We start from the raw sequence: 16,983 nt of genomic DNA, 5'->3' as shown, positions 1-16,983 counted from the left end.
GTGACTGCTTTTCTGGCAGGTTCATCTACAAGTTCTTGGTTCTCACGTATAAATTACCTATGGGCCTTCAAGACAGCTTCTTGCTTTTGCAATGGTTTTCTAAAACTGCAGCTGTTATGTGCTAGGAATTGTTATGTTGCAATGAATTGTGTGTATTTGAGATACGTCAAGTTGCCCATTCATTATTTTGCTTACACAGTGAAGCTAGACGCAGTATTTTGGGAGTACTCTCACACCTAAATTTCAGACTTAGTTACACCATCGTATGTAGTGTATTGTGTTCTTAAGTGGTCTTTGTGCCTAGGCAAATACTTATTCTGCTATTATCAGAGAGACTGGAGTGACAGTTGGCTCTCAGGACTATAGAAGGGAATATTTGATAGTGGCCAAAGATCAATTAAGCCAATTTGACGTAGTGGATATGGCATCAAGCTAGAAACCGGGTGTGTGAATTCTAGTCCTGCCTTAGGCACAATGCCAACTGGATGATCTTGGACCAGTCACTTTCTCTCAGCTCTAGGAAGGAAGCAAATCGCTTTTAAAAAACCTTGCCAAGAAAACTGCAGGGACTTGTCCAGGCAGGCTCTGAAAATCAGACACGATAGAAGAGACCAATTAAGCCCGTTAGTGCCAGGAAATTTCAATACATGCTTAAAGGTGCAATCTTCTCCTAAGCGCATCAGTCAACCTCCAACTGTGAAATCATGTGTTGGCTCTGGATGCAATTTTTTACTTTTTTTTCCACGCATTAGTAGAAGCTTGGTCATGAGTTCCAAAGTAGCACTTCTTCATATACCCTAAGGCAGTGTTTCTCAACCTTGGCGACTTTAAGTCCTGTGGATTTCAACTCCCAGAATTCCCCAGCCAGCTCTCGCTGGCTGGGGGATTCTGGGAGTTGAAGTCCACAGGACTTAAAGCCGCCAAGGTTGAGAAACACTGCCCTAAGGACTGGAATACTTTAAAAAAATGTATGTATGCCTCCAGTGAACTTAAAAGTATTCAATAAGTGCCCTTTACAAATACAGCAATTATGAGGAAGGCCTTGGTGGTGGTACTGACTGGAATCCTGTTTGTGCAACTGCTGCTTAAGTGGGTTAGATTTTACCACTAAATAAAACACTTTTTGGGCTGTATTGTCTCACTAAGTCAGGGGTGTCAAACTCATGTCGTCACGTGACGTATTGGGACTTTTTTCCCTTTTCTAAACCAGACGTGGGTGTGGCCAGCACATTACGCATTCAGGCACGTGACCCGTCAAAACCGCGGTCCACAAAATCACGCTCGACGAAAGCGCGCATTTGACATCATCACAGCGCGACGGAAAAAATTAAAAATTGAAATAAAAATAAAATTAAAGCAAGCCGATTCACATAAAGGTAAGGGTTAGGTTTAGGGTTAGGTTAAGGGTTAGGTTTAGAGCGTTAGGGTTACGTTTAGCGTTACGTTAAAGGTTAGCGTTAGGTTTAGCGTTACGTTAAGGGTTAGGTTTAGGGTTAGGTTTGGGGGGGTTAGGGTAAGGTTTTCGCTTTATTTTTACATTTTTCGATCACAGCGCGATGTTTTCGTCGCGCTGTGATGATGTCAAATGCGCGCTTTCGTCGACCGCGCTTTTGGCGTCCGCGGTTTTGTGGTGGAACCTTCAGGCAGTGAGTTTGATAGCCTTGCACTAAGTGCTTTGATTTTTTTAAAAAACTACTACTATGCTGGTCTATCGTATTTTACTTTTTCCCCAATTCTATTTTTTAATACTGGGACTTAATCCTGGGAATTGGTCGAATGTTAGATTTTTAAAATAAGTAATTGCATAATTCAATTTAGCTATGTCAAATGAAATAAAAAAAGATTGCATCCTTACGAAAGTATCTTACACAAAATTGTTTATGGTGCATGCCATTGGAGAAATTTTTCTATGCAAGGATAAGGATTAAGTGGGATGTTTTCAGTACAAGTGCTCTCACAGTATGATCATATGCCCACTTTTAAGATCCCTCAATAATTCTGTATAATTTTCTGATTTATCATGAAGTAGTTTTCTGAGTTTCTCTTCTTTGGAATTAGGCTTTAAGAACAGAATTGATAAGAGATGTTTTCCCAAAACAAGGATTTTAAGTCCATGACTTCTTTGGGACAAAATTTAAGTTCAAAACATGACCCAATATTTTATGTAGAGAATATTTTATTAGTTTCTGTAATCAAACCCATGTAAATAAGACCTTACATATTTAATACAGTGCGTTACCCCTGTACAAATGAAAAAAAAAGTTTAAACTTTTCTAGACCAATATGGCTGTTAATTTCTGTACAATGCCAACTCACAGAACAAGTGGATCTCTTTCTCCAAAGCTGACATCACAGCTAAATTTAAAAAAAAAAATGCAAATTATAATATTTATATAAAAAAGATAACCAACAGCATTTCACTAGGCATCAATAGCAGCAACAGACTTTTCCAGATTTTGCCATCATCTGAACAAAATTATACACATTACACCGTTTTTGATTCATTCTTTGTTCCAGAAAGGGGTCGGGAAAATTGTCAGAGAAAATAGTTCGGTATGATGTGCCATGTGGTGCCCTCCAATTGACTTGAAAAGTCTGAATAACTTCATTATACAGCTCTGCTATAGCACAGTCACAACTACATATTGTAAGCAGGAATGAGATATTTTACATTCACAGAAGTTATCATACAGTACTTTTCCTACAGCTATACTACTAAGAGATACAATTTAAGAAGGCATTATTTTGACTTGATTCTATTTTCCAGCACAATGAGCAGAAAGAGTGATGCAGCTCTGATATAAATATCTGGTTTTTTTATGGCCCAAAATGAAATGCTTGCTGCTTTATGCTCACAAATTAAGAAGCATTTCAAGGCCAAAGGCTTTCTTCTCAAGCTCTGTCTAGTTCGAGCTCAACGCAACTGGCAATGTAAAAGGGAGCCTCCCAAAACTGCCCTTCTGATATTATATTAACATGGAGAAGCAATTAATATCTGTTTTTTTTTTCAGTTAAAATTCAGCACCATAATCAAATTGTAGTAGCAGACCACCTCCTGCCTTTCCTGGAAATCTGACATCAAACATTTACAAAATGAAATGGTGTGTAATGGGAGTAGGGGGTGATTAAGCTGCTCTTTTTATGACTTTATTCATGGTCGTAAATTCTCCTGCTCCGTTTTGAAAGAACATCTGATTTGGGCCCGAGTAGCCCAAACTCCAACCCCGTGTTTTTTATCCCAGCATGGTCTCCTCCGATCTGCCTTTCTTTCTCTAAATAAATCAGCAGCAAAAAAGGAGAATGTTTACCTTTGGCTAATAAAATGCCTCAGGAGCATTATTTAGTTTTGCACCATTGAAAAAGCAGAGAGGTGCCTCAATTCTGATTGATCACATTCATTCATGCAACGGCATACAAAATGTCCCATAGAAAAGTCCCCACGATTCCAGATCTTTAGCACTCATAGCTGATGACAGCCGTCTCTGTTTTTGCTACTCATAGCTTTGAACAGGTATGCCTCGCCCTCTCTGGGCTCAAGGTTGATTCAGCTGACATTTCACTCTTCATATTGGTTTGCAAAAAGCATCATTTTATGATTTCGTTTCTTCTGTCTTGATGGCCTGGGGTTTGATTGGACCAGTTCTAATAGGCTTGGGTGCTGCCGTAGCATTCTGTTTCTCTTCCACTTTGTCTTGGCAGATTCCAGAGGTGGGGTCTGTCACCGCCTCTGGAGCTTTGCTCCCATTGTCACCCACTTTCTGTATTTTGCCTCCAGGTGGCTTGCTCTGCTGCTGTTCAGAGAAAAATCTCTGCGTTGACTGAATGACTTCTGCCCTCTGTTTCGCCTTAATAAAAAAGGATTGTGACATTAAACAAAGCAGTCCAAAACAATCATAGCTACTTCTTCTGTTCATTAAGGTTGTTGGTTTTTTTTAAAAAAAATCCCAGTAATACTTTTCAAAAATGGAATCTAGTACCATCTCTTGGGAATTTCCTTTATATAGCAGTAGACTTATATACCGCTTCATAGGGCTTTCAGCCCTCTCTAAGCGGTTTACAGAGAGTCAGCATATTGCCCCCAACAATCTGGGTCCTCATTTTACCCACCTCGGAAGGATGGAAGGCTGAGTCAACCCTGAGTCGGTGGGATTTGAACCGCTGAACTGCTGATCTAGCAGTAGCTTGCAGTGCTGCATTTAACCACTGCGCCACCTTGGCTCTTATATGCTTATGATAGTTGCTTTTCATTCTATGGCAGTGTTTCTCAACCTTGGCAACTTGAAGATGTCCGGACTTCAACTCCCAGAATTCCCCAGCCAGCGAATGCTGGCTGGGGAATTCTGGGAGTTGAAGTCCGCACATCTTCAAGTTGCCAAGGTTGAGAAACACTGTTCTATGGGCTTCAACTCCTATTGATATTTCCTACAAGCACTGTTTTTACATTCCCTTATATCTAAATTCTACTAGTAGTAATACAAGAATTAGGAGGTTCAGTGAGGATTTTGAGTACTGTTATCACAAATAGTAATTTAAATTGCCAGACAAAATATATAATATTAAGTAGTTTTCATACAATACGAAAACAGCAATTTTATTGCACAAAGTGACTACGGTAGTTATTTATCACAGACAATAAGTTCATACTTTCTTCAAATATTTCCCTGCTTGGATACTATAAATTGATCAAGATAAGGACGGTACTTTGATCAATTTATAGTATGCTTGTTTGAAAAAGGATTTGCACACGCATACTGTAGCTGTGCTATTAATATAGCAATAGCAATTAGACTTATATACTGCTTCACAGTGTTTTACAGCCCTCTCTAAGCAGTTTACAGAGTCAGCATATTTTCCCCAACAATCTGGGTCCTCATTTTACCGACCTCTGGAGGATAGAAGGCTGAGTCAACCTTGAGCCTGGTGAGACATCTATTTTATGAGTCAAGCTCTGAAATAAGTATTTGAAGTTTTGTTTGTCTGGAATTATCTGATACAAAAGGCACAGAAAGTATACTTAAGAGCTCTTTTGTGGTTTCAGAAAAGAGAGGGCAAAGAAAATTAGTTTACAGCGTGTGTGTGTGGTGTTAAGGGGCACAATGGGGCCATAATATGCCTCTAACTTTTTATACCTGAAATCCCTCCGCAAAACGGCCCTTGGGAGGTTTGCATGGTACAAAATGTATATCCTTTTTCTTGTTTAGCCAACTAGCACATTTAGGATACTGGTTCTAAATAACTGTATTTATTCTAGTTTTATTAATCTAATATTCATTTAGAAATAGCAATAGCACTTACTTTTATACAGCTTCACAATGCTTTACAGCCCTCTCTAAGCGGTTTACAGAGTCAGGATATTGCCCCCAACAATCTGGCTCCTCATTTTACCGACCTCGGAAGGGTGGAAGGCTGAGTCAACCTTGAGCCTGGTGAGATTCAAACTGCCTGCAGTACTGCATTCTAACCACTGCGTCACCAAACTCCTTTGATCTTTTTACTAACAATATGCAATTCTAAGCTTTTCCCTGGGAACCAATGCTGGGTTTTGAAAACAGAATAGCACATACATAATTCAATTAAAAGTTACTTCAGATTAATTTATAAGCTCAATAACCCACCAACTAGGGCTTGGATAAAACAGGGTAAAACATGAAGATTTTAGCAATGTGCTGATAAATCAAGTGGTCTCACTTATCTCAGATTAACACTCTTTCATGAATGAAAATAATGGAAAAGATTAAGCAAGTGATGCCATCACTTTCAACCATGCAAGTTCATCGATTATAGATTCTTTCTTTCTTTTATGACATCCCCACATGGACTTTGCAAGACAGCTCAATTTTAAGGGAAAAAGGTTTCATCGAAAAGAGTCTCCAAGTGCTTTTATACCAATTTTACGGAGTGAAATGCAGCTATGGGTGGTTTTGCTTGAGTTTTAGACTTGAAGAATGAGGAAAAACACAGAGAATGAATACAGTTGACCAGATCTTAGACTGCATTACAAGTAAGTAGGTGAACTTAAACCTATTGCTGGAAATTTAGTGATGGGTTTTTGCTGTTTCTATTTGGCCACTTCAGAGGGAAATCTGAATCTTAAACCAAGTATAGCATCTTGCCTTATCCTTGCAAGTTGTTAAGACTGTACTGTGGTTAACACAGCATGGCCATCCAAAAATACTAACCTTTATGTCTTGTTCAGCCTTCATCGCAGCCTGGGCCTGATTGCCTCTGACTCCAGAGAATGATCCACAAGGACCCCTCGGCACATGTGGCAAACGAGGGTGGCTCAAAAGACCTGTGGTCATCTGAGGTGGCATCTGACTAGCCAGTGCCACTGGCGGCCTCTGAACGGGTGCTGGGAAGGTGTTAGTATGTGGGGCTCTTACCAATGGAGGGACCAGGTTAGGCTGAGAGAGGATCTAAGTGGGGGAAGAAAAAAACAACAACAACAAAAAAGAGAGACATTTAGCTGTTAGCAAACTGCCAACCTGATCATATGGTGGCTTTTCTGCAGGGAGCATGCCTCTGTTATTTAACAGTGCCAAGTAGTGGATTCACTTTTTATGTTAGGATTGGCTCTGTTGGGAAAATTCAGCACGGGAAAATCTTAAGGATACTGTGCTTAAAAACTGCAGTAGCACATCAGGGACAGATGATATCCTCAAGATATATATATATATCAAGATGCAGGAACTGTTAGAACGTAGATTTGTGCCTCTAGGCAATATCCAGCAGCTGCAAATTTCATATGCAATATCCAAGGCAGTCTCAAGTCAAAAGTATCTCATATTTCCCTATCAAGAAGCTTTACAGCATTTGCATTCTTTTAAAGAGGGATTGGTGTGGGAGTTTTTTTCCTGCCAACTATAGCTATTTTGGAAATTTACTTCACAGCTGCATTTCATGTAAGCAACTAAGGGAAAAACAACCACGAGTCTCTACAATCTGAGTGAAATGGTGGAGGTTATGCAGAGAGACCTTTGCCCTCTGACAATTCCCATTCTTTCTGCACAGGAGACATTCTAAGTACATTATGTTGTAAACAGTTGCTGGAGACACGAAGCCCTTCTCTTACAGAATATTTTGTCCTTCTCCCTTCAAATGATGAACCTTGGATTATAATGAGAGCCATGTGGGGAAGTCTGTGGTCATCCATTTGTTGTCCAATTTCTCAACTTCACAAGCATATATTTTACTGAAAACAAAATACTTTCCTCCCAATACTAAAACACTCGCATTAATTGTAATTATGGAAAGCGTACTGAATAAAATATCTGACGTATTTCAGGATCCAGGAAGTCTTAATTCAAAACATAACCAAGCTAATGAATATCCCATCCTACTGCAGAAAACCAGCTGCTGCCCACCTGTGGTGCAAACTGAGGAGGAAATGGTTGAGCCATTCTCACAGCTGCTGATTGGAATTGCTTCTGGTAAATAATGGTGTTAATTTTATTCGTCTGACTGTTTGGACTTGTAGAGACGGCCCTTGAAGACAAAATACATTGTTACATACATGCCATCATAAATAACGTCAATTCTTGTAACATTCATATTTTTACCTTATCTTGAAGAAAAAAATATGCATTAAGTAAACGATAAGTTTCAGATTATGCAACAAAACGTGCATTAACAGTATAATCCACGTCACCATGAGAGTCATATAAAATTGCATTTAATACTTTTAGCCACATAATGAGAATAATAAAGCTTTGGTCATTCTTTTGGATTCCAATGAATATAAATGCAGAAGTCTTGCATGTCTTCAAACTAATCAAAGTTATGTTTCTTTATGTTAGTTTACTGATGCTCACTAGAAGCAGAGTACTTGATGTTCACTATATTTCTGAATGACACAATTGAGTTTTTGAACAATTAAGGTACAACTACTTACAACATTAATGGCTAGCCCTAAATATTGTTATATTAAAATATTAAGAATTCTTAATCCAACCAATACATATATTTGACACATACATTGTAATTGACACATACATTTGACACATTCTACTAATATATAAAATCTAGTAATCTCCACACTATATATCACCCTAATCCTATCCCAACTCTTCCATTATTTAACTCGGCATGCTTTTAAAATACAATTCTTCAGATAACAATGGCCAGAATCTAATGAATTGTAAATACAATGAAAACTTTCCTGATAGCCCTACCAGACAGCTGTTTTTGTAAATTAAAAATTTAATATCAAAAAGCAGTTTGCAATATGGCATGATGGTCAATAGTTGAAAGAAGAAAGAATTATTCTACAAGAGCAATCTTCTCATGGGGATGTAAGAAGATCTTTCGAAGCCAATCTCCTAGTTCTTGCACTTCCTTTGTCTGCTTCTGTCTTTCAAGGAAGCAATATATTGAAAAAATGATGGCAAGACACTTGTCTTTTTCAGTTTTCAAAGGAGTGGCTTTTCCATTTTCACTTGTTCATAGGCTCCTGTAAGAATTGGAGCTTAGTATAACACAAGGGCTAACAAAATGATCCATATCCTTCCATCAATCTAGACAAATAAGAGAGGCTCAGTAATTGTTTCATCTGTGTAATATTTGAATTATCAACCAAAAATATATTGATTACGGGTAGTCCCCATCTTATGAATACAACTGAGCCCAGAATTTCTGCTGCTAAACAAATAATCTGTTAAGTGAAATTTGCCTCATTTTATGATCTTTTTGTCACAATTGTTAAACCACTGCAGTTATTAAGTTAATAACATGGTTGTTAAATGAATATAGCTCTCCCACTGACTTTGTTAGAAGGTTGGAAAAGGTGGATTGCGTGATCATGGGACACTGCAACCTTCATAAATATGAGCCAGTTGCCAAGCATCCAAATTTTGATTACGTGACTATAGGGGATGCTACAACGGACGTAAGTGAAAAACGGATCATAAATCATTGCCTTCATTGCTATTGTGTTGTGGCCCAGCAGGAGCCGTTGGAGCTGCCACCAGACTCCGACAGCGAGGGGCCCTATGAGTCGGCTTTGGAGGATGTGGAGGACCCTGGACAGGGTTCCGACTCCAAGCAGGGTACAGAGAGGCTGGCTGGCCACCAGGAGCCGCCCTAGCCTTGGACGAGTGGGGAGGAGACAAGGGAGTGTGATCCGGACGTCATGCACTGGAGCAGTGGGGAAGAGTCAAGGGAGTTGTTCCTGGATGCCCGGCACCAAAGAACTAATAGGCGTAAGGAACAGTTACGCAGTTACAGGAGATAATTGCACTCAGCTGGTGGTAATTAGGCTCCTCTCAAGACTATAAAAGGAATGCTTGTGCACACGCCCCTTTGCAGGAGTCAACGTATTCACTAAAATCGGAGAACTCTAGTGGCTAGCTTGGCAAGCTGGCTTGCTGCCAAGGCCTGGACTGTGCTGGCTTGCTGCCAAGGTCCTCTCTCTGTGTTAATAAATCCTTGCAGTATCTTTGTCTCGGCGTGCTTTGGTGTAGGACGAGGGGGGTCAGAACACTATTGTAACTTTGAATGGCCATTGAATGAATTGCTGCATGTCGGGTTTACCTGTATATAGACAGAGCAGATAGCCAGCTTTATAACTGACTATAAAAAGCCATGGTTAGTACTAGGGTGAGAGACTACCAACACATTCCAGAAGGCAATGGCAAGCCAATTCTGCAACGTAGCCAGGAAAGTAACCTGACCGTTAGTATGCTGTTATCATCAGTCAAATTCTAATCAAGGGAGACTTTACCTATATAAAATATAAGTAATGAAATGAAAACAAGTTGTTCAACGCATAGGAGTTAGAAATGCTGTCAAATACTCTTAGAAGTGCTATCAAATTACCTCCCAAAGACCAATTCGATCGCACAGGCTTGGCCTTCTCCGGGTTCCATTTGCCAGCCAATGCCGGCTGGCGACTCCCCAGGGGAGAGCCTTCTCTGTTGCTGCTCCGGCCCTCTGGAATGAGCTCCCCGTGGAGATCCAGACCCTTACTACCCTCCCGGCCTTCTGTAAAGCTACTAAGTTCTGGCTGCTCCGGCAGGCTGGGGGCTGTTAAAGCACCCAGCCCCGTTTTAACTGTGACTTGTGGATTTTAAAATTGTTTGTATTGCCTTATTTATTCCCTCCCCTGTTTATTGTGAGCCGCCCGGAGTCCTTCGGGAGTGGGCGGCATACAAAACCAATAAACCTAACCTAACCTCTTGAGGCTTTCATTGGCAACATTTAATATCCAAATCAGTCATATTGGATCCTGATATTTATGCTTGTTTGAAAAAGGATTGCACACGCTTAGCTGTGCTATTAATATAGCAATAGCAATTAGACTTATATACTGCTTCACAGCCGTCTCTAAACCGAGTCAGCATATCACCCCCAACAATCTGGGTCCTCATTTTACCCACCTCTGAAGAATAGAAGGCTGAGTCAACCGTGAGCTTGGTGAGATTCAAACTGCCTAATTGCTGGCAGCTGGCAATCAGCAGAAGTAATCTGCAGTGGTATTCTAACTACTGCACCACTGTGGCTCATATACCTGGTAATATAACTGCAAACTGGGCATTTATCTAACCGTGTTTTAGTGTCTGCAAAATAATATTGACTTTTCAAACAGATGTTCCTTTTCAATTGACAAATAGTTGAGTTTTTAGTTAACATCCGATATGGTTTCTTTACTAGAAAGGATATATCAAAATGCAATCTCAAGGGAACAATAACCATGTCTATTACTGGTATTTTCGATGTATCTATATCTCTGAGCCAGCCAATGCATTCATTCTTAATCCTTAAAATTCCTATATACAATGTAAGTTCTCTTTTTTTTCAAAAAATGAAAATCAAGGCAATTTACAAATCATGGATGAGTAATGTCTGTAGAATTTCACATTTTTACAACATCCTTCATCTGTTGGATGCTTAATAACATAGCAATGTTGCTGAATCAGGCCAAGCCCACCGCAGTCTGCTTTTTCATGGCTGCCAATCAAATGTTTCTGAAGTGCCCACAAGCAGGTAATAGTCACACAGTTCTGCCATTTTGTCTTGCAAGTAAAATTTGGAGTAGGCTATGCTTGAACACAAAAGCAGCACTTAGCTGAAGATTGAGACTGAAATCTATTTTTTTATCTGAGCTTGTTATAAAGGCATCCAGGTTACCATCAATCTTGTACCAATAAATTCCACAGGCCAAAAATGAGTACCATGAAAAATACCTTGTCCGTCCTAAATCTCCTTCCTTTTTATTGAATGACATGTAATCCTAATATCATACAGTTTTATATACCTTGATCATATTCACGTTCTATACTCAGATGCCTTTTTTTAAAGCTGGAATCTCAGAAGTCCTGTCCTTTCTCATAATACAGACCCCCAGTAATTTTAGTTGCCTTTCAGCACCTTTTCAGTTTTATTGTATTTTTCTTCAAATGTGGCAATCAGAAATTCATTCAGTATTTAACTGAAACTGAGATTTGCGTAATGGCATTAGAATGTTGACAGCTTTATTTTCAATACTCCTCCTAATGATATCTAGCATTATCATTGGCCCTTTTTTTGCAACTACTGTATACTTGAGTTGACATCTTCACTGAGCTTTCCCATGAATATCAGATTCCACCAGTGCAAATGGAACTGAACTTGCCATTTGGCTGACTAAAGAGATCCTTTTGGAGCTCTTTATTCACTTAGTTTTCTACCAAACTGAGTCAAGAAAATTCCCAAACAATTTAAAAAGCACAAGTACCAATACAAATCCTTGAGAGACTCCACTCATTTCCCCCCACTAAGAGCATTGCTCACTTATTCCAACTATTTACTTTTTAAAAAAATCATTTTTCAATTCACAAAATAATAGATCATCTTATCCCATGCCCACTAAATATATTCAGGAACTTTTGAAGAAAAATGCCAGATTTTTTTTAAAAAAAATGATCAAATATACAATATTGACAGAATTACTTTGATCGACATTTCTCTTAAGGTTGGCAAGGCAAAATTTGCCATTGTGATTTTTGCTGCAATACCGCTTATTGTTTATGTCCCTTTTTTCATTACCACTCATATCTATCTGCACACAACAGGTGTTAAGATGACTGGCCTATAATTTCTTGTGACTCTTTTAAAAAATGGTATCATATTGACTGGCTTCCAGTTGTGGGTACTGAAGGACAAGTTACATAGTTCTGCTAGAAGCTAGAAAGAAGGACTAGGGGAGACACGATAGCAGTGTTTCAATATCTCAGGGATTGCCACAAAGAAGAGGGAGTCAAACTATTCTCCAAAGCACCTGAGGGTAGAACAAGAAGCAATGGGTGGAAACTGATCAAGGAGAGAAGCAACTTAGAACTGAGGAGAAATTTCCTGACAGAACAATTAATCAGTGGAACAACTTGCCTCCAGAAGTTGTGAATGCCCCAACACTAGAAGTCTTTAAGAAGATGTTGGATAGCCATTTGTCTGAAACGGTATAGGGTTTCCTGCCTAGGCAGGGGGTTCGACTAGAAGACCTCCAAGGTCCCTTCCAACTCTGCTATTGTATTGTATTGTATTGTAAGTACAGCATTTTCTCCTTTTGAGTTCCTTAAGGGTTGGTGACCTCAGAACTCAATGATATGTGGTTGCATCGTCTCTCAAGATGCCCTAAAATACCTTTATTACCTCAGTTTGGCTCTCTGAAAAAGTAAGTCCAGGTTCAGATATCTCACTTACAATTTTAGTAGTAAAGCCAGTAGTAACAAAAACTAATTCAGTTTCTTTGCATTCCATATACTATTTTTATTCCTCTATCAGCGCACTTGCTTTCCTGCCCAGTTTTGTGCTCTGAATATCTTTAAAGAAATTATTATGGTTTTTCTTAAAACTCTTTGTCTTCTGAAATTATTTTTTGGCCTTATGCTAGCAGTCTGGAAGTAGCAGTTCTTTTTATCCATGAAGGACAAGGGGAAATTATGTTAAGAATAATTTGCATTAATTACAACAAATAAAGTCAAATATTTCTTTGAATTATTATCACCCTTATTCATCCAGAATACTTATATTCCATTTCTGTTGTCAACATGGCATTGCTATATTAAAGTTTGATTCAATACTAAATTTCCCCTCTTTTCTCTCCATCATAATTTGTAAAGTTGACTTGTTTGAAAATACTTGTTTACCGGAAAGGGCTAGAAGTTGGGGTGGTGCTTCGTCCAGAAACTGGGGGTGTGCCTGGCTTATCAATGACACTTCCAAAAGCCTTTAAATCCATTTCTGACATCTGAAGAAAAACAGCAAGGTTATTTATAGTACAAAATAAAATACCGATAGGTTTATCAGGTCATATTCATTTAACTAGAGGAAGTTTATGTCATTTAGTAAAAATGGCAATAAAAATTGGTGTACATCAATTACTTAAGCATTTCTGAACAAAGTACTCAATCATTTTATTTGGATACATCAGGTTGTTATACCAGATTCATGCAGTTCAAATAAATGAAAAAGTGTGGTAAACTGATCACTTTTAAGTTATCTATTCAAAAATAAAACCACTGATTTTGCAGAAATGCTGTTTTTACTTTGTGTTTCTGTATCCGCCTTTCAATAAAATAATTTTTGGTGCAGTGGTAAATTGATTTGAGGATCTGAGAGAAAGTAAGCAACAACAAATTTTATTATGTGTGCAAGCCACCTAGAATGAACTTGGAATACAACAATTATAATAGATAATGAATACTAACAAAGAATTACTTCAGTATTAATAAGCAGATAATACATTGTATTTTAATTCCCAATGTTTCAATGTTGGCTATTCCCACCTAAAAAAGTAAGAATCAAAAGCACATTTTCATCTATATCTTCAAGTATATGGGTTGGAAACAAGAAAAAAAAACTTGAGTAAATATATGTGCAGAGTTCCTTTTTTGGGAATAACATGAAGACAAACATAATTTTAAATTATCTTTTGTACACTGTAAATTCCCTTGTATTCCCTCTTATTAAATCATACAAAGAATATCAATAGCTGACACACTCCTGACATAATCTATTCAAAGTTGAACTGTTTTAACTCTCACTCTTCAAGAGAATTTAGAATGTTTCATTCTTTTCACTGTAATCTATCGACTCAGAACAGATCAATTTTGGCTATGTAGTATCTGTAATAGGCTACTATGGAATTCATTAGGCACACCAGAAGCTATGTGCCACAATCTCCCTCTTAGAGCAGTGTTTCTCAACCTTGGCAACTTGAAGATGTCTGGACTTCAATTCCCAGAATTCCCCAGCCAGCATTTGCTGGCTGGGGAACTCTGGGAGTTGAAGTCCGGACATCTTCAAGTTGCCAAGGTTGAGAAACACTGTTCTATGGGCTTCAAATCCTATTGATAGTTTCCAAGGTTGAGAAACACTGTCTTAGAGTCTTCATCCATATTTTAGACTAATAGAGTTAAGTTTTAGGAAGGGATAGGGGGTGGGAATAACCAATGTTGAAACAGTTGTTGGGAATTATTATTATACTTTAATACGCTGTCTGCAGCACCCTAATGCAGAGTTTGAGAATGGCTAGAGTGCTGTGAGCTGATAAGTTTGGGAACCTCTGTGCTATCGTAATGCAAGATTAACAGGAACATCTTTACCTTTCCAGTTATAATGCTGTGCTGAGTGCCAGCTGGAATTAATCCTCTGAAAGGCTGACCCACTTGTGTTGGCCGACTCAGGCTTTGAGCCTGAGGTTGTGGTGGAGTGTGCTGTAATGGAGGTTGAAGGGATTGTGGAAGAGCAATTAAAGGCTGGCCTGCTGATCCAAAGTTGGGCAAAGAAAGTTGTGATCCTGGTATAGGTACTGTCATCTGGAATAAAATGGCAATGTGTTAGACAAGCAGAAACCTTATTAACTGCATTAAAATAAAATTGTCATGTTTGAACATGACAAGAAAATATAAATACATATATAATACTATTAATATATCCTGTAACTATTTTTTTTATGAATCAGGGAAGAAAAAAGTGTTCATATTTCTATCCTTTAAGGTTGCAGAGAAAACTTTGAAATTCAACAGGCAGTAACTATTTTTCAGACCACAAGGTGGATTATGTTCATTAAAAATGAAATTGTTCCATTATTCCCCCATATTATACTTAATCCCTTCTGTTTGTGAATTCTGTAAATATACAGATTTTGGAAACAGAATGTCAGTTCGTTAGTTGTAAATGCACTTTGGAAATTCTGAACTTGCAAAATCAGGGCAATTTTATTTACTACTGATAAAGAAGAATATTTGTAGCTAAGGGTTCCTTGGTGCTCTCTGTGCTTGGTTGTTTCCTTGCAGATGTTTCATTACCCAAACTACCATATTTTTCGGAGTATAAGGCACACCGGAGTATATGACGCAGCAAGGTTTTGAAGAGGCAAATTTTTAAAAAGTGGGTAGGTAGATAAGAGGGATAGAGAGGGAGAGAGAAATACAGTAGATAGGAAGAGAGAGAATCAGTAGGTAGGTAGAGGGATAGAGAGAGAGAAATATAGTAAGTAGGTAAAGAGAGAGTGTGTGTGTAGGTAGGTAGAGGGATAGAGAGAGAAATAGAAAGAGAGAGAAATACGGTAGATAGGAAGGGAGAGAGTGGGTAGGTAGGTAGATAGAGGGATAAGAGAGAGAGAGAAATACAGTAAGTAGGGAGGGAGAGAAGGTAGGTAGATGTTTCCAGATATATTTATCCATGTGCTGGAGAAGGAAATCACTGACAAACTTTAAGATTTTGTTTCTGCTGGCATAGCACTTATTCAATGTAATTTTCATCAGTTAAAGAGCTTTCTGAAAGGAAAAAAGAGGGTTTGCACTCTGCAAACCTCTGAAAAATGGCCAGTTTTCATGAAAACAGGCCCGTTTTTTTCAAATAAAAGCCATGAATGGCCTTAGGGGGGCTTGCAGAGTGCTCCTGGGGGGGGGGGGCGGCAAAAAATGGCCCGTTTTTCACCAAAAAACCTGCATGCATAGCCTTATGGAGGCTTAAAGAGTGCTGCTGGGGATGGGGGCAAGAAAATGACCAATTCTTTGCTCATTTGTGCCCCCCCCCAGGCCCCAGGAGCTCTCTGAAAGCCTCCATAAAGGTATTCACGGTCATTTTGGTGTAGGGGCGGGGCTTCTGGAGGCAAAAAATGCTGTATTTGATGTATAAGACACACCCAGATTTTCAGCCTCTTTTTTGAGGAAAAAAGGTGCGTCTTATACTCTGAAAAATACGGTAGTCACTAGCAGTGGTAATATTGCCTAGTTTGGGTAATGAAATGTCTGCAAGAAAACAAGCAAGCTCAAAGAACATGAGGGATCCCTCAATCTTATTTACATTTTTTTTAAATGGCTAGTAGTAAATAACCAATTAAAATCAATTCTAATCAATTGGAGTATTAAAAAATAATGAAAACATGATGACCTTAACAAACACTGCACATACACAAAGCCAAGACATTAAAATAAACAGAGCATTTGAAAAATATGAGCAAATATGGAAGTCTTATTGGGTGATACTACTTCATTGTACATCAATCAGTCTATATCAAAGCACCCAGTAAAAGGCACCCGAAAAAGAATGGTGCCGGCATGTTCAGGTAAGAGAAAGGATTCTTCAACCTTATGAGGCAAAGCTTTTTCCGTTGAGGAGGGCTTGCTAGTGGCATACCAGCCTGAGTTAATGAAGAGCCAAGGTGGCGCAGTGGTTAAATGCAGCACTGCAGGCTACTGCTAGATCAGCAGGTCAGCGGTTCAAATCTCACCGGCTCAGGGTTGACTCAGCCTTCCATCCTTTCGAGGTGGGTAAAATGAGGACCCAGATTGTTGGGGGCAATATGCTGACTCTGTAAACCGCTTAGAGAGGCCTGAAAGGCCTATGAAGCGGTATATAAGTCTACTGCTATTACTGCTATGTGTCACTGAAACTGACACATCAGTTTCAGACTGAAAAGAGCCGAGGTGGCGCAGTGGTTAGAGTGCAGTACTGCAGGCCACTTCAGCTGACTGTTATCTGCATTTCAGCGGTTCAAAT

General features: G+C 38.9%; 1 protein-coding gene across 9 annotated transcripts in view; it reads right to left on the bottom strand.

Moving 5' to 3' along the window:
- Positions 1–2,158: 2,158 nt before the first annotated feature.
- The window catches only part of PRRC2C (proline rich coiled-coil 2C), a 76,505-nt gene continuing 61,680 nt past the window's right edge, over positions 2,159–16,983 (bottom strand). For 7 of the 9 annotated variants that reach the window (XM_087726682.1, XM_087726683.1, XM_087726684.1 and 4 more), the window contains 5 exons: positions 14,580–14,792; positions 13,122–13,222; positions 7,365–7,485; positions 6,180–6,416; positions 2,159–3,845 (listed from right to left, as the gene is read on the bottom strand). In XM_087726682.1, coding sequence (XP_087582808.1) covers positions 3,591–3,845; positions 6,180–6,416; positions 7,365–7,485; positions 13,122–13,222; positions 14,580–14,792 — 927 coding nt within the window. In that variant the 3' untranslated portion in view covers positions 2,159–3,590. The remainder of the gene's footprint in view (positions 3,846–6,179; positions 6,417–7,364; positions 7,486–13,121; positions 13,223–14,579; positions 14,793–16,983) is intronic. The other 2 variants (XM_087726688.1, XM_087726689.1) reach the window with 1 other exon arrangement.

Source organism: Thamnophis sirtalis, unplaced genomic scaffold (genome assembly GCF_051295495.1).
Source record: "Thamnophis sirtalis isolate CommonGarterSnake01/CBP01778 unplaced genomic scaffold, rThaSir2_p1.2 scaffold_12, whole genome shotgun sequence".
Classification (NCBI taxonomy): Eukaryota; Metazoa; Chordata; class Lepidosauria; order Squamata; family Natricidae; genus Thamnophis; species Thamnophis sirtalis.
Note: the sequence above shows the minus strand (reverse complement) of the source record. Positions and strands in the feature narration are given on the sequence as shown.